The sequence below is a fragment of the Doryrhamphus excisus genome, linkage group LG11 (assembly GCF_037039965.1).
Source record: "Doryrhamphus excisus strain RoL-2023G ecotype Guam linkage group LG11, RoL_Dexc_Guam_v1.1, whole genome shotgun sequence".
NCBI classification, from domain to species: Eukaryota; Metazoa; Chordata; class Actinopteri; order Syngnathiformes; family Syngnathidae; genus Doryrhamphus; species Doryrhamphus excisus.
The window spans coordinates 13,088,481-13,113,570 of record NC_136367.1 but is presented as its reverse complement, the minus strand read 5'-3'; the positions used below and the strand labels follow the sequence as shown (position 1 = coordinate 13,113,570).

Below are 25,090 nucleotides of genomic sequence, written 5' to 3'. Positions count from 1 at the left end.
AGCTTTTCTTGTAGAAAATTGGAGCCAAAGCACTGAAAAAGTTTGTATATTATTCTGTTTTTAATAAATACGTTTTTTTGGGGGGGGAGACCTGATGCGGCCCAGTCTCACCCAGAGCCTAGCTCCAGTGGCCCCCAAGTAAATTGAGTTTGAGACCCCTGTCTTAAAAACTATTAGTCATACGGTAGTTGCGGACATTTTAAGTTTACCTTTATATGACGTTTGTTTAATGCACAGTGAAAATATGAGTTTTGCCTTTCATAGATGCCATACAAAATATACCAACAAAAACAACTTTGAATCAATAAAATTATCAGGCGCATCAATTAAACTGGGACTGCATGTGTATATGCATGGAGATACCACTTTTCCATACAGCACAGAGGTGTTGCTTTTTCAACTCAATGGAACAAAGATGCTTCAGGTTGTGCAGGGGCGTCTAAAGGCCCTCGTTTCGTGTGATAAAGACTGGGTTTTCAACAGGACGCTGGCAGTTCACAAGACAAGACCCAACGACTTCTTAAGGAATAATGGTTTAATAATGGAAAAATACCTAACACGCTATACAAGCTAGACAGTTAACAAAAGGAAAAGAAACTAAAAAGACAACTCTACATTATTTTTTGTTTTGTACAGGCCACTTGTTTTTAAAAAGGTAAAAACATTCAGAGGAAAAATTGCATCATAACTTAGGCACCTTATAAAAGAAAATGATACGAAAACAAGTTATTTTCAAAAAAGAGCCCTAAAGAACTCCTGCTGTGCATTCTTTCATTGGAAAAACATGGATGAGACGTCCAGTGGGTTTGATGTTTTTTTCGGAAATGTGACAGACCTTGAAGTGACCACACGTTAAGGCGACGGGGAGCTTACGGTCCACTTTGAGCTTTTGCAGAAATGCAAACAAAAGCTTCCGCTCGGTCATAAAAACATCTGCAAAAGTACCAAGAAGGTGGCTGCGAGAAATTAATCGGTTCATTAAAACGCATTTAGATGTTGATGGCAGAATAAATTAGCTAAAAAAGGAAAGGTCAACAAAACAGAGCAGCTCATTTAGCGAGCACTGTAAGCTAACAACCTGGAAATATTTCTAAACAAATGAATTCTTGCATAATATTGTGATTTGTTATTAAAGCTATATTAGCTTTCAGACATAGTGTCACATTGTTGTGTTTTTTTAGAGGGATTAAAAAAAAAAAGTACACAAAGATTGCATGTTAGTACCAAGTGTAAAGTCGCTTTTGGGTTAAACTGCAATGTTGATGTTAGGAAGAAAAGATATGAAGATATAAAGTGTCCTTTTAGCACATGATGCTACATTCTGTGAGTATTTAATGTAAAAAAAAATTTAAATGGTGACAAGAAAAGAACCAGCAGGAGGGCAGTGGTGTGTCGCCGTGGCTGTCACATATTTTAAAGGACGGGAAGACAATTCCTCGCCGCCGTGACCCCCCCCCCCCCCCCGGAGTTCAGTGGTTACAACATAATGACCCAATAAAGGCGCCTTTATAAAAAGACTTTTTACAGCGTGCTGCAAACAGCACAGGAAAAAGGGGAGTCAAGGCATCAACGTCAGAGACAATCATCGAGCTGATTCAGGTGTGACAGACATGAGGCGGGGCAAGGGGGTGGTGGCCCGAGCGTCCGACGCATCCCGCTGCATTCAGCAGAGAGGGGGGGGGGGGTACACGAGAATGTCTTTCACACGGATGTCTCCGACTGCAGCCGCATGACAAACTTGTGGCTCTTGGGGTCGATGAACTCCTCGCTGAGGCGCAGGAAGGGGAGGGGTGTCACCGTGACGACCAGCGAGAAGTCCATCCGCCGCAGGGAGAAGACCAAGCCCTGACGCAGGGCCGAGGTCACCGGCTCCTCGCTCACCAGGGTCCACTGGCGCCCCCTGCCGTTGTGCTGCTGGTACTGCATGGTGGGCCCTGGGCTGAGGTAACGCTCCAAGAAAGCCTGGACAGGAAGACATTGTCAAACATCCATCCATTTTCTATGCCGCTTATTCTCACTAGGGTGCGGTGGTATGCTGGAGCCTAGCCCACCTGACTTAGGGCAAGAGGCGGGGGTCATTGTCAAACATATACGGGTATACTGTATATAGTAGTACTCATTTAATCTCATACGAGGTTTGTCAGAAAAGTTCCAGGACTGGTGTCACAAAGTGACAATGGAACCTTTCTGACACCTCATAATTATACAATGTCATATCATGTAATATTTACTTATGAAAAATATTAATATTTGATCATTTTCATAACTGAAATGTATTCACTTTAAAATGTTATTCATCCATATAAACATTAATTAATATTCTTGTTCTATACTGGCTTTAATAGTATAGTACAACGTAATTTGTATGATAGAAAAAATGGCCTCCAAACACTGGCTGCTATTAGCAGTCATTGAAAAGGTAAATAGTGCCCTCTAGTGGTAGCAACTGTTATTACGTATTACCTATTAGAGGCGGCTATTACGAATTGAGGCCATTATTTTCTTTTTTTTGTGAGTCAGCTGAGGAATAAATAAAACTGCTGTTTCCCACATAAACAGTGGTATGAAAACGTTAGGTATTTTCAAGATTTTCCTTTATATATATTATATCCATTCCAGTTAAATATATCATACAGCAGACCAACACAGTGATAAATGAGTGGTAGAATTAAGTTTATAGCACTTGCAGAAAGTGTGCAATAAATATTTCAACTAAAGTAGGCAGGTGCATACATTTGGGCACCCTGTTTTATTGATTTTAATACATTTAATAATAATTATTGGAACACCAAATTTGTTTGGTAAGCTCGCACATGAAGTGGAGCCAATCATGAGGAAGGGTATTTAAGGTGGCCAATTGCAAGTCGTTCTCCTCTTTGCATCTTCTCCGAAGAGTAGCACCACGGTAGCCTAAAACAACTGTCAAATGACCTGAAAGCAAATATTGTTCAACATTATGGTTTAGGGGAAGGATACAAAAGCTAGCTGAAATTGAGTTATTTGGACATAACAAGGGGCGGTATGCATGACGGATGAAGAACACAGCATTCCAAGACAACACTTGCTACCCACAGTAACATTTGGTGGTGGTTCCATCATGCTGTGGGCCTGTGTGGCCAGTGCAGGTACTGGAAATCTTCAAGTTGAAGGTGGCATGGATTCCAGTCAGTATCAGCAGATTGTTGCCAACAGTGTTCAAGAATCAGTGACAAAGTTGAAGTTGGGGTTGGATACTTCCAACAAGATAATGACCCTAAACACTGCAGAAGAACTGGAATGGCCACCTCAGTCCCCAGACCTAAATATTATTGGTGATTTAAAGCGGGCTGTCCATGCTCGGAAACCATCAAACCTGACTCAACTGGAGATGTTTTGGTAAGAAGAACGGTCAAAAATACCTTCAACCAGAATCCAGACCCTCATAGGAAGCTACAGGAAGCATTTATATCTGTAAAAGGAGGATCTACTAAATATTGATGTCATCTTTTTTGTTGGGGTGCCCAAATGTATGCACCTGTCTACTTTTGCACACTTCCTGTAAATCCTATAAACTTCATTTCCCTTCTCATCTATGACTGTGTTGGTCTGCTATATGAAATATTTCAATGGCTTATAGAGGAAACTCACGAAAATGATCAGGGGTGCCCAAACTTTTTCACACCACCGTAAAGGCTGCTAAGTGAAAGCCAACCTTGGGCGTCATGTTGTGCGTGATGCAGAACTGCAGGTGCGTGAGGATGCTCTCCATGCTGTGGAAGGCCTGCTGGCGTGTGGTCCTCAAATACTTCTGCATGGCCCGCGCCATTGGTGCGAAAATGGCCTGCGCCGCCTCCCGGGGGTCCATCACCTCGCGAGGGTGTTTGGGAGACGAGGAAGCCTCTTCCTCGTGGAGACGCTTGATGTGGGTGAAGGCCTCTTCCACCGCCACCACCAACCTGGCGGGAAGCAGAGTAGAAGGTTACCTACAAGCGTCTATTTTTTTTCTCACAGATAATATGATGGCTAATCTTCATTAGCTATCCTATAATAAGGCTATTGCTTAGTAGTCTTATATAGTCCTCAGCAAAGCATAGATAATACCCATCCTCACAGAAGACTTTACTATTGGGGTCTCCAACAGGTAGTAGAAGCCCACCAGAAGGTCAAAGATGTACGTTAGGTACTTTCATATGGAATGATGCAAATTGCAGATCACCAGTCAAAACGGGCAGGAATAGAAACATCTATGCAAAACAATACTATGCAATACAAATGTATGACCTGCAAGGCATGCTGGGTAACTTCCTGCTGCCATGCACTTTTTACATTTGTATAAAGCAGTATTGTTGTGCATGTATATTAGTGCGCAAGCTTCATTTGGATACCTGTATACAGTATTTGCTGTGAAAGCTTTACCAGTATAGGGCAGATGAGATGGGTTTGACCAATAAATGGTAATGGTTTTATTTCATTTGAACATGCATCAGATTACAATTGAGTGCATCCCATAATCAGTTCACAGTTCCACATGTCCAAAAGGAGTAGGAAGAAGCAAAGCTTATTAAATCCTACCCCTCCATCTGGTACTTTTACAATCACTAACTATTACATTTGTTCACTTCTTGCTTTCCATAATACAGTTTAAGGTTTTTATTTGTTTTTTTTTTTTAATAATGGACCTCATACCGAAGTACAAGGTGATATGAGCATCCAATGACATAATGGGTACCATAGTAAGTGTCAATATAGTGATATATATAGCACATCATGACTGGTTCAAGATTCTTCATCCTTGTATTTAGCAAACATCAACTGCTTGTATTGTTTCTTGAATTGGCTCATCGTTGTGCATTGTTTGAGGTCCTTACTCAATCAATTCCATAGTTTGATTCCACATACTGAAATGCTATGGCTAGCATAACGTAGTCCTAGCATAGAAGTGTTTCAAATGTACTTCTTCCCTGAGATCATATTTCTCCTCTCTTGTAGAGAAGTATTGGATGACATTTTTAGCTAATTGGTTATTTTTAGCCTTATGCATTATTTTAGCTGTTTGAAGATGAACTATATCAGCAAGTTGAAGTATTTGTGATTTTAGAAATAAGGAGTTAGTATTATGAATTATCCTTACTGACCTTTTTTGCAGTACATTTAGCGAGTGAAGATTGCTTTTATAGTTATTAGCCCATATTTCCACACAATAAGTAAGATATGGTAGAACCAGAGAGCAATAAAGAGTGTGGAGTGATTTCTGATTGAGAACAAATTTTGCTTTGTTCAATACTGATATATTTCTGGCCACCTTATGTTCTATATTTGTAATATGAGGTTTCCAGCTCATATTTTCATCTATTGTGATCCCCAGATATTTATTTTGGTTCACCCTTTCAATGTCCACACCGTCTATTTGTATTTGCTGGTGCATAAATGGCCTTATTATGGAGATTAAAAGTACAAAATGCATGGCATGTTTTCCCACAAATTAAAAAAAAAGGTTTTGATTTAGAAAAACAATGAATCCATTGTAGTAAGTCAAGCCTATTAGAGCTGCAGCCACCCCTACTGAATAGTTAGGCTCACTACATGCAGTATTTATAGGCCCGCTACAAGCTAACTTGTGCGCTGGGGGAGTCTGACCTGGCTTTACGTTTGCGGATCCTGCGGTCCATCTCGGCCTCCTCATAGTAAAACTCGTTGTGGGAGTTATCTCGCCTCCTGGCAGCAGCGGCAATCATGGCCCGTGATTGGCCTGTGGAGTTATTGGTGGTGGTTTCTGCACAAAAAGGTGTATTAGCATCAGCATGCCGATGTCTGCCTTTTGAGGAGTTAAGCTGAAGTTATGTTTACCGTCCAGAGAGTAAACTTTGAAGCCCGTCATCTTCTTGGACAGAATGGACTTGGGCAGGTTTACGAGGGCGGGATTATAGACGGGAAAGTCATTGTAGTAATGGTCCAACACCCAGACGGCCGCCCGCTGAATACTAGAACGCACTTCGATTTAATTTAGGATTTATGCAAAAAGAATTCCATGTTGACGTGTCCACACACTAACCTGAGATGACCCACGTTGTAGAAGCGGCTGGCTCCGTCCGTGCTGCGCACCACCTTGAGGCAGAAGGCAGGCTGCAGGTGTCTGACCTCCAGCAGCACCAGCGCCAGGTACTGGATGAAGAGCAGGGCGTCCACCAGCGAGGCGGCGTACTCTACGATGCCCCTGTAGTCACGCTCACGAGGCTCCAACACGCGAACGCCGTAGAAGAGCCAGTAGGATGCAACGAAGAGGAAGACCAACACCATCAGCAGGCAGCGGAAGACAAAAAAGCGTGGCAGGGTGGCGCGAGGTGGCCGCAGGAAGAGCGCCCAAGAGGAGATGAGCAGGACAAGGAGCTTGAAGGCCAGCGACACATAGAGGCCCTCGCATGGCGTGCCGCACGGCTCCAAGGCTTCACGCCACAGCACCTGCGGCAGGATGAGGAAGGCCAGTGGTGTGACCAGGGCGAAGAAACTCAGGCATCCGCCCAGTGCTGGACCCACGAAACGCTTGCACTCCAGAGGGGTCGACTCCTCCAAGTCTTTGGTGACGCGGGTCAGGTCTTCGTTAGAGATGCTGTGCTCTGACGTCCCTGTGACCACTGTGGTGGTCTCACCCCAATTGTCATCCTGTCAGACAAGGAAAAGGGACATACTATGAGTATCCAGGATATGCAGATATATTTTGTAAGGTGCAATAATGATAGTAAACATGTTTAACTTATTCACCACCAAAGACGTAGTTATGTTTTTTTTTCAACCCGACCACTCACTCCCATACATTTTTGTTTTTCCATGAGGAAAAAAAGAGGCAATCGCACAATAGAAGATCAAATGTTTAGTGCAGGGGCGGCACGGTGTTCTAGTGGTTAGCGCGCAGACCTCACAGCTAGGAGACCAGGGTTCAATTCCACCCTCGGCCATCTCTGTGTGGAGTTTGCATGTTCTCCCCCTGCATGCGTGGGTTTTCTCCGGGTTCTCCCGTTTCCTCCCACATTCCAAAAACATGCTAGGTTAATTGATCACTCCAAATTGTCCATAGGTATGAATTTGAGTGTGAATGGTTGTTTGTCCATATGTGCCCTGTGTGGCTGGCGACCAGTCCAGGGTGTACCCCGCCTCTCGCCCATAGACAGCTGGGATAGGCTCCAGCGTCCCCCGCGACCCTCGTGAGGAAAAAGCGGTAGAAAATGAATGAATGTTTAGTGCAATTTTAAGCCGTAAAACGGCCACAAGGTGCCAGAAGTGTTTCTATGAGACCTTGGTGCATATCTTTGCCTTGTAAAAGCTCTGCAGCAACCAGGAAGTGAAAAGGCTTGGAGCAGTGTAGCATGGAAGAGATAGGAATGAATGAGTTAATGTGAAGAATATGAAAGTGGCCTCCAAGACACAAAGTCTATTGTGGAAAAAGATTGGACACCCCGGGTGTAGACAAAGGTGGTACTGACCCTCTCGTCTCCGCGTGTCGACTCGGCATCGAGCAGTGGCTCTCCGGGTGTCTGAATTGTCACCGATTTGTCTCCACGGCTGCTCCCGTCTCTGCTTTTGGAACGATGGCGATCCCTCCGTTCCCTGGGTGACAAAGCAGGTCACTTGATGACATCACTTCCCTCACAGAAGGTTCTCTTTATTACACCTGAAGAAAAACTGCACTTTTTTGGAATTTTGCCCATCATTCACAATTGAATGTGAAGTGAATGAACATGAACACTATATGTGCCCTGCGATTGGCTGGCCACCAGTCCAGGGTGTACCCCGCCTCTCGCCCCAAGACAGCTGGGATAGGCTCCAGCATACCCGCGACCCTTGTGAGGATAACCGGTACAGAAAATGGATGACAGATTTCTTTCCCTTTTCTATGGGTTCTACAGAGAGAAAAGTATGAGCTAGCTAACATTGCACATTAAAACGCTAACAAAATAAACGGCAACAGTGTATATTAACCAATCTACAGAAATATTGTGATTGTAGCAGCTAACACACTCACAGACTGGATACTTATCTCTCAATTTCGCTACGAAGGCTCGAGAAGATGCTTTTTTTTTTACCTGAGGACCGGAGTGCAAGTCTAGTGCTGGAAGACACGGCCATTCCAATGAGAGCGGACATTGTAAGTGTCGTCAATGTTTCTATGCTGCTGTTGTTGACAGAAGTAGCATAAGCTCCTGGACTAGTACGTGAAATCAATGAGCTAGAAAAGAAGTTTCGCTAATGTTTTAATCCAGGGGTCTCAAACACGTGGCCCCCAGGACACTAGTTTGAGGCCCCCGCCTTGATATGAAAGTTTAATGTTAGTGCGGACCGCGCAAGTTTGATATGGATGCTGTATGGTATCATGTACCCAGAAAAATTATTACGTTTGATTAATGTTCATGTTAAAGGTTAAATAACTGTTAATAGTTATCCTCCCTCTCCGTGTGGAAGTGGTAAGTTTTTGGCTATTTAAGTTTAAAAGGAAATAACTTGAAGGCTACCGTTTAGGTCGCTAGCTCTCTAGTTTGCGAGTTAGCATGTGTCTCAAGACCCTGCAGTTGCGCAATATGTTGTAAATAAAAAGAGTATAAATGTGACTATAGTCGTGTTTTGTCATGTCTACAGGGCTCTAATAATGCTTTGTTCATTTTAATCTGAAATAATTTGTCTACCCACCAACTATATGTGGTTTCTTAAGTTTTTATTATTTGCCGTTTTATTATTATTATTATTATATTTATTTATTTATTATTGATTGATTTTCTTTATTTTTGATTTGTTTATTTATTTTTCATCTTATTTTGTGTAAAAAAATAAAAAGTAAGATATTTGAGAACAGTGGAATGTTTTATCGGAGCTTTTCTTGTAGAAATTTGGAACCACAGCGGAGTTTTTTAAATTTTTTTTGTTTTTAATAAATGCGTTTTTTTTTTTGAAAACGTGATGCGGCCCAGTCTCACCCAGACCCGCGCTCCAGGCGGCCCCCCAAGTAAATTGAGTTTGAGACCCCTGTTTTAATCCATCATAATACCGCAAGATATTGCAAGTATTAAATGTTATCAATGTACTTCACAGCGTGTATATCAAACGATAAAACATTCTTGGAGGCTTTTTAGAGGGCTTCGTAGTTGAAATGGGTACCTCCCAATAACTTAATGAACGCATTGTTAGCTCGTTCATACTAGCGTTGGCGGATTTATTTTATATATAGAGTTTTCCAATGGTAACAAAATTATTTATGCCGGTATAAATTATGAACATAAGCCGAGTTGTGCGTGTGTGTCAGAGCCGTTTCACAACGAGAGATGACAGCATGCAGGTTCAGAGGACATACTACTGGCCTTCAGAATAAAAGCACCATTTGCCATCTAACTGTGTAAACAGGAGTGTCATAAAAATATCTACAAATGCAGTTGGAATTGCATGGGTGACTACATCTTCCTTCATCAGAAGCACAGGCATTACAGTTGCTTGAAGATTTTGTAACAACGTGTGCAGAGATTGACAGATTAAATGTGCTTCACAATTTGAGAGAGTATTTCATTATATGGGTTAAGGTTTGTAGCTTTTTATAAAAGCTACAAGCTCTGCTAAATTTAAATTTTATACTGTGATACATGCCAAAAATATTGTAATGTATGCTAAGGTCCATATTGCCCAACCCTGATTCATACCAACTCGTTTTCTTTTCTTAGAATGTACAGAAAATGGAAATAAAATTCTTTCCTTCCAATCCTTCACATAAGGTTTGTGGTTGATGGGGGAAATTCCAAAAAAAGTGCAGTTTTCCTTTAAGAAGCAACAAACCACCCACCTGTGTTTGCGAGAGCTCCGTGAGTGAGATGACTTGTACGAGTATCCCGAGTACTGCGACTCGTTGTCCATGTCTCGGCTCAGCGGTGAGCGGGCTTTACGAGCCCCGCCTCCTCCTCCTCCCCCCGTGCCGCACTGCTTGCCGACGCCTCCCAGCTGGCTCTTGCGCTCGGAGATGGACTTGGTGGTGAGGGCCAGGGGCAACTTGAGCAGGTCAACCTTGCTCCTGAGGGAATCTATCTTGGAGGCCGAGGAGGGGGATGCGGGAGAAGGAGGTAGAGGGCGGGAGGGACCAGGGGGAGTCTACAGAGAGGAGGAGGAGGAGGAGAGGGAAGAGGAAGAGAGGGGCGGGAGAGGACGGCGGGTAAGAGAGTTGAGGCAGGGAGAAATGAGGTGGCCGTACCCTGAAAGGCAAACGTACAAAAGTCCATTAAGACGATGATGACCTTTTTTACCTTTGAAGCCTGTGACTGTGCAGCTGGGACTGACATATTTTGAATCTTTGGCTGGAGGTCTGGGGGGGTGGGGGGGTTACATCCCATCATTGCCCAACTGGCCATGATGCATGTTCATGTCATGAGCAAAATACATGGCACTTTCATACCACAATAGCAGTCGCATGAAAGCAAGCTGATGGATGCGATGCACACACCTTTTTTTTTCCGGGTTTTCTCCGGGTACTCCGGTTTCCTCCCACGTTCCAAAAACATGCTAGGTTAATTGGCGACTCCAAAGTGCGCGCTAACCACCGTGCAGCCTAACTTGAAAATATATTGTAGGAATGGATATACATGAAGGTGTGGAAAATAATCGATATTAATCGATACAAGTGCACCGGCTCATTCACTGGGTATGGATGCAATTGACGGGTGAAATCTAGATTCAGCTCGATGCATTTGTGGGTATCGGTAAAATCCGATGCAAGCACCGTTTTATTAATGTTCAACTTCACCCCATATGCTGTTCCAGGTGCAATGAATGCACCATCATTATTTGGCGTTTTGAATTGAGTACGGACCGAAGCCGTGAGGCACATACAACTACTAGTAAAACAGCATGGACGTTCGTAGCAAGCAGCAGCGAGGAAGTTTCTATATTTAAACCCCCCCCACAACGTTCAAATGGTATGTTTGGAAACACTACGGATTCTCAAAGAACGGCGGAAAACTCGACAAAACCTCTGTCATTTGCAAAGAATGCCGCGTTAACAAGTTGTACAATGGCAGCACTACAAACATGAAGACCCCCCCTTAAAAAGGGGACACCACAACACTGACAAGTCTACCCCAGCCTCCCTGTCTAGTTCCTCGTCGGACACCGGGGAAAAACCAAGCAAATCAAGCTATTTATAAAGTATGCCCAACAATACGTATAGCAATGTTAGCCAGCTATTGTCAGCTAGTTATAAAGTAGGCTAATTTGTCGATAATACTAACAGTCATGAAGGACACACACAAAATATCATATGAAAATACTTACATGTATTAGCACTTTATGTGTAAAATAATCTTCCTGAGGGGTGACACTTCTGATATAGTCTGTGTGGTCTACAGTTAATTTATTCCTGACAGCCAACGTTCATAAGAATCAAAGGTTCCTATTAGATTCCATAGAAAATGCATGCGGGTCATTTTTGACCCACTTATGGAAGGTTGGGGTAGTAACACAAAAACTAAAATTTCTTCAAATGTATAAAAAATTAAGTTAAAAATTTGAATGGCATGATATCAAAAACATGTTTTTTGAGGAATAACTAGAATATGAAATTATTTTAAAAAATTAATTACAAAGATATTTCAAGAAAACAACCTGACCGGGTCAATCACTTATGCATCCAAGGGTTAAGGAAGTTGAATGAACTGAATGAGTGCTATGTACAAGGAAGCCCAAGGCTGCTGCCTGCAGTGCGTCTGGGAACTTCTCGCATACTCAGAAATCGCATACTGCCAGTGTAGACACACTGCATACTCATAGTACGAGTAGTAGGTAAGTATGCACTTTCAATAAGCAAAGCTTATTAAATCCTACCCCTCCATCTGGTACTTTTACAATCACTAACTGTTACATTTGTTACCATAATACAGTTTAAGGTTTAAAATTTTATTTTTTTTTATAATGTACCTCGTACCGAAGTAGGAGGTGATATGAGCATCCAATGCCATAATGGGTACCATAGTAAGTGTCAATATAGTGATATATATAGCACATCATGACTGGTTCAAGACTCTTCATCCTTGTATTTAGCAAACATCAACTGCTTGTATTGTTTCTTGAATTGGCTCATCGTTGTGCATTGTTTGAGGTCCTTACTCAATCCATTCCATAGTTTGATTCCACATACTGAAATGCTATGGCTAGCATAACGTAGTCCTAGCATAGAAGTGTTTCAAAAGTACTTCTTCCCTGAGATCAGTATTGGATGACATTTTCAGCTAATTGCTTATTTTTAGCCTTATGCATTATTTTAGCTGTTTGAAGATGAACTATATCAGCAAGTTGAAGTATTTGTGATTTTAGAAATAAGGAGTTAGTATTATGAATTATCCTTACTGACCTTTTTTGCAGTACATTTAGCGAGTGAAGATTGCTTTTATAGTTATTAGCCCATATTTCCACACAATAAGTAAGATATGGTAGAACCAGAGAGCAATAAAGAGTGTGGAGTGATTTCTGATTGAGAACAAATTTTGCTTTGTTTAATACTGAAATATTTCTTGCCACCTTATGTTGTATATTTGTAATATGAGGTTTCCAGCTCATATTTTCATCTATTGTGATCCCCAGAAATGTATTTTCGTTCACCCTTTCAATGTCTACACTGTCTATTTGTATTTGCGGGTTTTTTTGCAGGACAAAAAGCAGTGGTATCATCCACAAATAATACCAGCTTTAACTCTTTTGTAACTTTGGAGATATCATTTGGAGCTATCGCTTATCTTCCCGGCAGTGGTACCATAGCTTGTGCAAAGTGATGTAAACAAATAGGAATGTAAAAGTGACTTTTGGGGCTTTACTTCATGTCTGCAGGGCTCACATTTAGAAAGTCAAACAAGTTTTTATGCTCCAACTGCTAAAATATTCAGTTTATTAATACTGAATCCTACTTTGCGAAAATTCATGGTCAAGTCTAGAAACAATTAACCGAGATAAATGTATGTGACAAAGCTGAGATATAGTTTCCTTTGCTGAAATATACAGTATATAACTTCTTCTGTTGGTTTGATGACATCAAGCTCTCACGGACAGCTGGTATAGTGTCACTAGAACCATAATGTGTCCCATCACCCGCACCGTGGGAATCAATCCCCCCCTCCATGCCCCTCGCCCACCAGTTGCCGTGCGACCCTGTGGCACATAAACCCACTAAACCCCGAAGACGTTCATGTTGGCTACGTGTGCCAGCGCCACATCCTGCCAGGTCTTGGCGACTGTTGGTCATCACGCGACTGCACCGTCGACACAATGGCGGCCATATTGGATTACTGTGTCTCCACAAAAACTAGTTTGGCCTTTCCTGGTCTCACATTCCCTCCCACGCTGCCCTCGTCTCCCCTGGTAACCGGGCCTCTATGCCGCCATGGCGATGAAAGAGGGCGTTCAGCTGGGAGGAGGGAGTGGGGCGGGGTGGGGTCGTCGGTTGACAGTTGCTGTGGAAACATGACCTCACGCCGCCCTCTGCTACTCACCGCCATGCTGCTGAAAACCCACCAAAATACATGCCGAGCCGCCATGACGGATGTCAGGCTGTCATACGCTGCTTAGTTGATAAAAAAGGTGGGTGTGTCTTAAATGGGAGGGTCTTGATTGGTCTTGTGGGAGGAACGAAGCGCTGCCTTACACTCTAATGCGGTCCTGACCTCAGTTTTATCTTCCATTAGCTCCAATGTATTAAAATCCACTTCCTGTGCAAATATTGAAACATGATCATCCACAAGTGCAAATAAAAAAAAATCACTGACTTATCTGATGCAAGGACAGGAAAAAGCACATTATGTTTTACTGTTCTTCTCTTCAAAATATTAAAGTGCAATATTAAGGCTCTAAATGCAATATATTAAGTTCTATGTGAAGTATTCCCATAATGCCTCATATTAACTCACTAGCAAGATCTCAGTGTAAAGACTGGTCATATATCTCATCTCGGGCGGCACGGCGGTCGAGTGGTTAGTGCGCAGACCCCACAGTTAGCAGACCAGGGTTCAATTCCATGTTCTCCCCGTGCATGCGTGGGTTTTCTCCGGGTACTCCGGTTTCCTCCCACATTCCAAAAACATGCTAGGTTAATTGGCCACTCCAAATTGTCCATAGGTATGAATGTGAGCGTGAATGGTTGTTTGTCTATATGTGCCCTGTGATTGGCAGGCGACCAGTCCAGGGTGCACCCCGCCTCCCTCCCAAAAGACAGCTGGGATAGGCTCCAGCACCCCCCGCGACCCTCGTGAGGAAAAAGCGGTAGAAAATGAATGAATGAATATCTCATCTCGTTTCATATTATCTACATACTGTATTTGTATATAACTCTGGGAAAAACTGTTGATTTTATGAATACTTGGGTTGTTTACATTGTTTATTTTTCTATATTGTGTATTTTGTACTGCTTAACTGTTTCTGTACTCTTGCTGCTGCGCAATACAAATTTCCCCACTGAGGGACAAATAAAGGCATATCTTATCTTATCTAAAAGAGACTTTTGTTATGTTAAAGCCTGTTAAAGTGAAGAATCGCATATCTTTCGACGCGCCGTCAACTGAAGAATGTGTAGCAAACATTAAGGATTTCCAAAGAGGTTCTGTGAGCTCCTAACGACCTTGGAGAGCAATTAAACCACCAAGAATAGACATCCAAATCTCCTGCAATGCATACCTCATGTAGGGCATCCCAAAAACACAACCATTTTCAAGTGTAATTATATCTTCTGAGGATTTTTTATTATGTTGCCACATTTCGAGCAGTGGGAAATAATTCTACCCCAAATATTAAAGTTAGAGCTGATTTTATACTGGAAAATAGTACCATTGGGCTATGGTAAGTTGTACTTAATCATCCAAGCACGAATTGACTTAATGTGGTCCAACACGCGATATGAAATTGAGCTGACGAACATGTACACGAATGAAAATATACCTAATATCTTAAGACAAAAATGCATTTTAAGGACGTCCACACAGACTCTTCCATAGGCTAACTGAAGTCATGTTAGCATGTGTGTTTAGCATGTGTGTTATTGACGACACAAATACTACACTGAATACTTCACTCTGTAGAGTAGAAATTAGAGTGTTTGGAGTAAGGAAATGGTCTCTATTTACACATTAGATTTAGAAAACAAGCAAATTAGAGACGCGACAAAGCTAGCTCGCTAACCATACAAACATGTCATTTGTAAGATTTGTAATCCTAACTGAAATGTTATTTAACACTGCTAGAAGCTAGCTGACTAGCCAGGTTGGAAGCTAACCAAACACAAAGTAACTGTTGTAGAAAAATTCACTCATTCAAATCTAGAGCTGCAAGAATTAATTGATGATTAAATGATTATACAATTAATCGACAATTATTTTGATATTCAATGAATTGTTTTTTTATTTAAAAAAAATGTAAATACCCTTTAATTTTAAGCCTCTCAGATGTAATTTGTAATTTCCTTTTCATCCAGACTGATTATTTTTGTGTTTTCGGCAAAACAATATATTCACACACACACATCAGCTCTGACTTGTGATCAACATTTTTGCCTCTTTAATAAATTACGAACCAGTATCTGTTTGTTTTTGGGTCACAGTGATCTAGTCCGTCTATGGTCTAACTGGTGACTCAATTAATCGACTCAACAAGCTGATTACTCGACAAAGAAAATAATCGTTTATTGCAGCCCCACGTAAAACCTTCTGTGTACTTTTGTCAAACAAATTCGTCTCATGGCAGTTTATTGAAATGTTTTTTAAAAAATTGGCTGACACTGCTAGAAAGCTAGCAGCTAACTAAACACAAAGCATCTGTCATGATGTCACAGGATTTCAGCTACATGTAATGGATCATGGATCATGGCCAGGCGCCATGGCTCAGTAAAAGCCGCCATGTCTTGGAAATTAGTTTTTTTTCGATGTGAAAACAATGTTAAGTAATATGGTAATGGTTTTATTTCATTTGAACATGCATCAGATTACAATTGAGTGCATCCCATAATCAGTTCACAGTTCCACATGTCCAAAAGGAGTAGGAAGAAGCAAAGCTTATTAAGTCCTACCCCTCCATCTGGTACTTTTACAATCACTAACTGTTACATTTGTTCACTTCCTGCTTTCCATACTACAATAAATTGTTTTTTTTTCCAATAATGCACCTCATACCAAAGTAGGAGGTGATATGAGCATCCAATGCCATAATGGGTACCATAGTAAGTGTCAATATAGTGATATATATAGCACATCATGACTGGTTCAAGACTCTTCATCCTTGTATTTAGCAAACATCAACTGCTTGTATTGTTTCTTGAATTGGCTCATCGTTGTGCATTGTTTGAGGTCCTTACTCAATCCATTCCATAGTTTGATTCCACGTACTGAAATGCTATGGCTAGCATAACGTAGTCCTAGCATAGAAGTGTTTCAAATGTACTTCTTCCCTGAGATCACATTTCTCCTCTCTTGTAGAGAAGTATTGGATGACATTTTTAGCTAATTGGTTATTTTTAGCCTTATGCATTATTTTAGCTGTTTGAAGATGAACTATATCAGCAAGTTGAAGTATTTGTGATTTTAGAAATAAGGAGTTAGTATGTTCTCTGTAGGCAGTATATGCCCATTACAGGGCAGCGTAATATCTATAAAATATAAAAACGTTTCACTACACTTTATTTTGAAAAGCATTCAACAGAATCCCCACTAGACAGACAAGGAGTGGAAGAAAAGGCATTTAAAGTTAATTAATGCATTTGCTGTTCAATGTGTAATATGTTGACGTTATTATTGACAGTAAATCTAAATATAAAAAAAATCCTGCCACATAAATGCAGAAGCAGCAGCATGACAAGGCGGCAGCAATCTGCCTCCCATGCAGCCCACCACTACAGCTTCAAAACAACCTCGGGGGAAACCCTGATGTCATTTGTTTCAAAGATTCTCTCGCTTAAAAGTTTCCACTTGTTACTTTTGGACGCCTGTGTTTGCAAACAATGCAGAGGGGGATAAATTCAATTCCCGCCATGTCAAGTGATGTTTGTGAGCGAGGACAATGGACAGAGGGACACGAGAAGGTCACTTGGTCATCCACATGACTGGTGAAGTGGCGTTTCCTGTTTGAATCCTTTGACCGTTAAAACTACTGCTACTACTAAAATTACTCAGACTTTCACAATTAAGACATCCCGTAATATAAAACACACAATTCAACTTCTCTTAGCATCATCATTATGGTGTATTATTATGGTAATGGCAATGGTTTAATTTCATTTGAACATGCATCAGATTACAATTGAGTGCATCCCATAATCAGTTCACAGTTCCACAGGTCCAAAAGGAGTAGGAAGAAGCAAAGCTTATTAAATCCTACCCCTCCATCTGGTACTTTTACAATCACTAACTGTTACATTTGTTCACTTCCTGCTTTCCATAATACAGTTTAAGGCTGTTTTTTTAAATATTTTTTTTGTTCACTTCCTGCTTTCCATAATACAGTTTAAGGCTGTTTTTTTAAAAATATTTTTTGTTCACTTCCTGCTTTCCATAATACAGTTTAAGGTTTTTTAAATTATTAAAAAAAAAAATTAATAAATGCACCTCGTACCGAAGTACGAGGTGATACGACCATACAATGACATAATGGGTAACCGTTATTACACTGCAAATTTGTGATTTATTCATATTTTTTATTTTTCTTGTCATGTCTTGCCTTGGTTGTTTTATTTTAATTTGAGAGGAAGTGATTACATCCCTTTATTTATTTGTTATAGAGCTGCTGGAAGTGTGAAATTTCTCTAGGAGATAAATAAGGTATCCATCTATGGAGGGATGCCTGGTGCTGCTCTGTAATTCTGCACATTCTGGAGTGCAAACAAGCCAAACCACTGGTGACAAAGCGCTATTGTGACACTATTGTCGTACGAGACAGTCGGAGAGAACATGGCAGAACATTTGATCCAAACAGGTGTGGTCCAGTGGTGGCATGGATTAGGTTTCCTATTCATCTCTGTGTGTCCTACTTCATCAGCACGCTTCTCCTCCTCATCCACCGCTCCGCTCTCAAACCCCGAGCTAAAGACATTAATTCATTTTTCAAAAACTTAACTGCACAAAGCGATGCATACAAGAACAAGAACTAAAAGCGGGCAATGAAACTTTATCGTCATCAGAGCGACCACCAAGCGCTGCCAGGCGGCTAATGTATGAAATATTACAAAGGACGTTACGGTGAGGCTCATAAAAGTGCTTTCAGGACATGTCACTTTGAAAAGCTTTTAAAGGTGATTTACTAGCATCAGTACAACAACACTGTTTACTGTAAAATAATGAACCGCAGAGACCAGCCTGCTATCAAATGTACACTGGCTTTCCAAGAACGCCGAGACGCCACACGGATAACATTTATATTGAAATTACGAGAAATGAAACAGGAGTTCAAAACGATCAGATTTCTCCCATTGGCCGATCAAACATGTACGGCTGGGCGATATATCGATATTTTTTTAAATATCTATATTTCTTTTAATCACTATATCAAAAACAAGCATATCGTTCATATCGATATAGACCGGATTTGATGCAGAGATCTCATGTTTCGAGATGAGTTACGACATCTCTGTGTCTCCTGCAGCGCTTTTAGAGTTTAATAGTGCTTTATTAATTACTTTGTTATTGTTTTTGTGCCATAAAGACCCCTTAAGTGTGGTGCAGCTATGGATGTTCATCTTATTGCGTTTGTAGCTTCCCGCTTGCGCCATTGTTGACACTCGGGAGCAGCTGTTAGCATCCCTTCGCTATGCGGAATGATCAGATATCCCCACGGAGATACGGAGGTGAGGTGAGAGGCTGCATAGCAGGAGTGAACAGTGAAAAAGACGGTATAAAGGTTGCTATATAAAGACGGCATTAATAAAGTTTACTGTCTGTCGTCATGGGAAACGTGAGATAGAAGCGCTAACCCAGCTGCAGAGACTACCATGAGTGGGGCACGATTGCACTGAAGATTGAACATTATACCGTATTTTCCAGACTATAAGTCGTGCCCACAAAAAGCACCCTTTGTGTCAAATAAGATCGGGAAAATTCCCTAGATTTATTGTTAACTACTATTTTCAGAAACATACTATAGGGGGATGTGGAAACTAACTCATTAAATGTAATAAACAAGTAACCAAGCTCTCAATTTTGCCCAAAAATCGGATTCACGGGGTTGGAATATTCCTTTCCCCAATCCGATTGAGGTATCTTGTACCTGCTCAAACGGAAAGTTGTCAGGGTGCGTTCTTCTTTGTGGTGTTTTTCTTCTTCTGTCGTTTATTGGTGGTTGGCAAGCAGCTTTTGTGTGCATTAGCGCCATCTGTGGAACAGAATCTAAACACTTCTATACGCCATTCACAAGTCCAGTTTTTCTTTAAAAAGAAAATATACAGTATTTTCTGGACTATAAGTCCCACAAGGCCATAAAGGCATAATTAGGTAGAAAAAAAACATATATAAGTCGCAATGGAGTATAAGTTGCATTTTTTCGGGTAATTTATTTTAACTATTTGACCAAAACAGACATTACGTCCTCTTGGAAGGCAAGTTGTAACAATAAAAGAATAGAGGCTGAATAGGTGTAAAATATGCTAACACAATGCTTATTCAGCTACACCAAAAATAAACATGAACAGAAAAGGTGTCCAGTGTTTATTTAACATAAACAGTATTTTCATTTATAAGTTGCTCTGGAGTATAAGTCGCAGGAACAGCCAACCTATGAAAAAAAGTGCGGAAAATATGGTACGAAAAAAAATATATATATATATATATAATTTCACAGACAGCCACAAGATGGCACTCTAGACTTTTGTACCAATATCTCCTACTCCTTAACAATTCAATGTTTAAACAGTAGACGTTAGCTTACAAAAGACAACTGAGAACAACAGAACACAAATGCCCCCATAAAATAAATTACCCACAAAAAATGGCGACTGATACTCCGTAGCGATTTGTAGTCCAGAAAAATACAGTATTTAACTTTTTCTATAGTGATTTAAAAAAAGAGAATATACGATTTTATTTCACTGGCTATCTTTCTACAAGAATGTTTACATTTGAATAAAACTTTGTACACATATTTGGCTTTGATTTTTGTTTAAATTCAGTTTATGAAAAAAATATCGAAATATGTTGTATATCAAAATTCTACCGAAATATATCAGGGTATGAGTTTTGGTCCATATCACTCAGCCCTACCCTTTAGTCGTCGTATTTCTTGTTGACTTCCCATTTCGACCAACACAGATCCACTGGCGGGTAAAGTGAAGCCCATCAACTTGCTATAGGTGGATGTTCTGAATGAAAATCTATTTCCATCCGTAATAATGTGACATACACTTCCAAACAGCTGAGCTGACTTATGGAAGCTATCGGTCCAGGCCGAGGTGGAATCTTAATGGTCGCCATGAAGTCACATGACATCAGCAGGCAGCCATCAAGTTGTCATCCAACATTTCTCAGCTGATTGCCAAGCCGAGGTGCCAGCTGTCACGGCAAAGCAAAGCAAAGCATTCTGGGGTCCCGACACCACAGCGCCGCCTGCATGACCGCCTTCGTACGGCAGCCATTTGAGGCCCAGGTGACCAACCGTGTAAACACACACACACACACACACACCACCATACGTCCAGTAGACCACCATCATCCACTGTTTCCAATCAGTTCAACCAAAAAAAAAAGACAACTGCTACTGTCAGCGACCGCCCCCCAACCCCTACCCCCCGCACACATGGCAAGCAAACAAGAACAGGTGTGTCATGACCACATCATTAGGTACACCTCTACCATGTCCACAAGCATTTATAGCTTGAAGAAACCTCTTCCAAGGCCAAATCCTGTACAATAAAATGACTAAAACGTTACTCCAGTATGCTCTGGATAAAATATCAAATCCACATCAAACTTTAATCACCATGTGTGACGTCAAATCTCTCAAGACATCAGTCACAAGCCTCGTTTACATGAGGAGTTTTTCTCTTTCCGAATGGAATCTTTCCAAATGACCTTTCCGAAAACAATGGTATACATGGAAAGGAATATTCCAATCTCTTGTCTACATGCGCCGCTATAATCAAACAGAATAGTCAATGGGGCATGCCCAGTAAAACGTAAACATCAACATAAAGTGATACCGACTTCCCAGAGTTTTTCTTTCACTTGTTGGAATAACTCCGTATTGCCAGTTTTTCGTTCATCCAGTCTTGAAATTTAGTTTGGATCAAACACAAACTTTCCGCAGCAGTCCAGTACCGATTGCTCGCCTCCATTTTTAAAACTGAAAAACGTCTGGAGCTGCGTGTTACGTCATATCTGAGCATTCGCTGAAAAGAACTTAAACAGGAAAAGCTAAAATTCAATCTTGCTAATATTTTATAATTAAACTCGGGTCATGTTATATATATATATATATATATATATATATATATATATATATATATATATATATATATATATATATATATATATACACACACACATACACACCGCATTTTCCGGACTTAAGTCGCACTTTTTTTTCATAGGTTGGCTGTTCCTGCGACTTATACTCCAGAGCGAAAAAAAGTGTTTATGTTACATAAACACTGGACACCTTTTGTGTTCATGTTTATTTTTTTGGTGTAGCTGAATAAGCATTGTGTTAGCATATCTTACACCTATTCAGCCTGTTCTCTATTCTTTTATTGTTACAACTTGCCTTCCAAGAGGACGTAATGTCTGTTTTGGTCAAGTAGTTAAAATAAATTACCCCTTATGTATGTTTTTTTTCTACCTAATTATGCATTTTTGACCTTGTGCGACTTTTAGTCCAGAAAATACTGTATTTTTTCTTTTTAAAGAAAAACTGGACTTGTGAATGCCGTATAGAAGGGTTTGGATTCTGTTCCACAGATGGCGCTAATGCACACAAAAGCTGCTTGCCAACCGCCAATAAACAACAGAAGAAGAAAAACACCACAAAGAAGAACGCACCCTGACAACTTTCCGTTCGAGCAGGTACAAGATACCTCAATCGGATTGGGGAAAGGAATATTCCAACCCTGTGAATCCGATTTTTGGGCAAAATTGAGAGCTTGGTTACTTGTTTACTACATTTAATGAGTAAGTATTCACATACCCCTATGTTATATTTCTGAAAAAAGTAATTAACAATAAATTTAGGGAATTTTCCTGATCTTATTGGACACTGAAAAAGTGCTTTTTGTTGACACGCCCCCAAAGGCTCTCACAAGTGACAGAAGAAAGTTTTTCTGTCAGAGTACTTTTTGTTTTGCCTGTTTTTTCTCACTTGTCTCCCATATGTCATGATTGACAACCAAGCCCCTCCCACCACTAATAGATTGCAGTCCTGTCGAAAAGACTGCAGTGTTTTTCCCCCTAATAGACAGTTAAGAATGTAAAAATGTGACTTATAACATGGTCTCTTCTACTGAATCTTTTATGATGACCACAGTAAGGCCTGTAGGAGGACTGTCCTAAGGGATAATTGAGTGAAATTAGATTTGAGCAACTTGGAAGTCAACCAGCATTGCGCAGCATTCCTATTTGTGGCATTTTTTTGTTTGTTATCTCGTAGGCAACTTTGTTATAACAAACAAGACATGCCGTCTTGGCTCCGGGGTGGACCGTACCATTCACGGCGTAGCTCCTCTAACAAAGAAAAAAAAAGTGGTCATAAATTCCTCAATGCGAGCTCTTCCTCGACCACGCCTCTACAAAGTGGAGTGGAAATAGTTTGTGTAGTTTTAGCGTCATCCTGCTAACTGATGCACCAACGTTGATCAAGCCAGCAAACACACGCACTTCCTGGGTGACTCCATGATCATTTCTATTCATTTGGATAAATCCGGGATTCTTGTCATTATCACATTAGACCACAATGTCTTGTTTAAAACGAGACTAGCACGTCTCGCAGCATTAAACACTAAAAATGGGCGTCAACAAGCAAACGCCTCAGCAATATCTGCACTTGCGTCCTTTACAGCTTTTATTAACTTGCTAAAACCAAAAAAATAATTAGTCACATGACAAAAAGACTCTGTTTGGGGTTTAACTGTGTAAGTTGGCTTGTTTCTATGACTGAAAGCTACAATAGTTGCCATAAATTATTTATAGTATCAACAACTGATAATGTCCACAATCTATTATCAATGAGAAGGTCTAATATTGTTACAATTGAAAAAAAACAACAAATCAGCAAACTAAAAAGTGAGCTTCTTTTAGTTTTTATTTTAAAAAAAATGCTCAGTTTCTGTGCAACAAAACGCACTTCATCAAATATCATGTATTAACTGTTCGGTTTAATATTTGACACGTATGTGCACGGTGCACTGCTTTTCTGGTATGAGAATGTTTACACTAATGATGGTGACCATGATAATCAACAACAAATATGACATTAGAAATAGACACATGGAAAATAGAACTTACTATTTGGCTTACATTTTTTGATATTTTTTTAATATTTTAGACTCCTTGTCCTTAGTTCTGAGGGAAACAAACACCTAGTACAAACACATATATCAAAAAGGTAATATGTGGAATATTGTGGCAGTTTACCCTGATACTTAGATTTTAAATATTGGAGCATTTAAACTCCCCTTTTCTTCATTTTGTACAAGAAATTGTGCCTTAAATGCACTTTGTAGTAATATTGTGATTGTGAGTCAGAGGTCTTTTCTGCCTCTAGACGTCAAAAAGTGGACCAAGACGTGAATGTGGTCCACTTCGGTTCTGTTTTAAGGTGACTACAAGAGAACGTTACAGAAGTTTTATGGGTGTATTTTAACACAGAAGCCAAGTTGCGTGTGAATGAAAAGCCAATTGAGTTTAAGAGAAGAACAAAAAAAAACTAGTCATTTGTGGGCCAGAAATAGTAGACAATGGCGCCCACCCTGGTGCCGAATGACCCAAAATGCTAGCTTCTTGTCCCCCTGTCCCTCCCTGTTTGAAAAGGAATTCATGCGGTTTAAAATGAATTCATGATAAATTGTGCTGCTTCGGCCTACTAAACAGAACCAGCGTAGAAGCGCCTTTTTAACTTCACTTGGCTCCATCTTTGCTCGTCTTCGTTGCTGTGGAAGTCTTCGGAGCGACGTGTTCTCCGTGGGGGACAACAATAAACCTCCAATACTTAAAAAAAAAAAAAGAAAAAAAGAAAGGAGGCGACCATCGCGTCCTCTCTCCACCATTGTTTGACGAGACCATCCACGACGAACACCAGCTAACCCCCCCCTCACACAAGCTTCTCTTTCCCCTTCCACCACCTCCAACTATGAACCCGCACACTCATGTCCTCCGACAGCCATTTCAAGACGTTAAACAGAGAAAATGACTACTTACTTATCGCAGATTGTCCATGCAGGTATTTCTCCTACTTTCCACTTTCTTTCCTCTCGGCCGTGGAAGCCAACGAAACCCCGCCTGCTCTACCAACTAAGCCCCGCCTCTCAGGCCCTCCCATCTTTCCAATGGGAGTGAAAACGGAAGAGGCGGGACTTGTGTTTTGAAAAATTCAACACAAGTGTTTTTATTCAATTCACGCACGCACATCTTCTTAAGATCCTGGATCCTTAAGATCCTTGGGCAGTGTTACCGAGTTGGAGACTTTGTTGCTAAATCTGACGACATTTCAAACCCTCTTGGCAACATATTTTCGAAAAAAATGACAAATTTAGTGTAAGCTATTTATGTGACGCCATTACTTTGGTACCCTCCACAGGATGTGCTGTTATTCTGAAGGCCGGAAGTGTGTGTGTTGAGGTACCTTGATACAAATGAGTACAGAGACGAGCGATGACAATAAACGTGTCTCCTGCATTCCTTCTCCTGTGCTTTTGTTCCCATTGCGCTTCTATATATATTTTTTTCTATTTATATATATATATTATACCATTTGCGGCAATCTTAACCTGCGCTAGCCACTTTTTCTAGAGTCTGGTGAGTTTTCTTTAAATGGGAAATATTATGCTAATTTTTCGACCCTTTGTATTGAGTTGTGGTCTCCTATAGAGCAGCTACACACAATAATCTGCTCCTATTCCAACTGTATTTCCTTTTATTTGTGCTTCCTG

At 40.7% G+C, this 25,090-nt stretch overlaps 1 protein-coding gene across 1 annotated transcript; it reads right to left on the bottom strand.

Moving 5' to 3' along the window:
* Positions 1 to 504: 504 nt before the first annotated feature.
* On the bottom strand, positions 505 to 24,494 carry vangl2 (VANGL planar cell polarity protein 2). The gene is made up of 8 exons (XM_058081984.2): positions 24,360 to 24,494; positions 9,797 to 10,199; positions 7,458 to 7,581; positions 6,032 to 6,639; positions 5,827 to 5,960; positions 5,617 to 5,752; positions 3,692 to 3,935; positions 505 to 1,962 (listed from the first exon to the last, which is right to left on the bottom strand). Exons 2-8 carry the CDS (start codon positions 9,865 to 9,867, stop codon positions 1,702 to 1,704), a joined length of 1,578 nt encoding a protein of 525 aa, XP_057937967.2. The 5' UTR covers positions 9,868 to 10,199; positions 24,360 to 24,494; the 3' UTR covers positions 505 to 1,701.
* Positions 24,495 to 25,090: the final 596 nt, after the last annotated feature.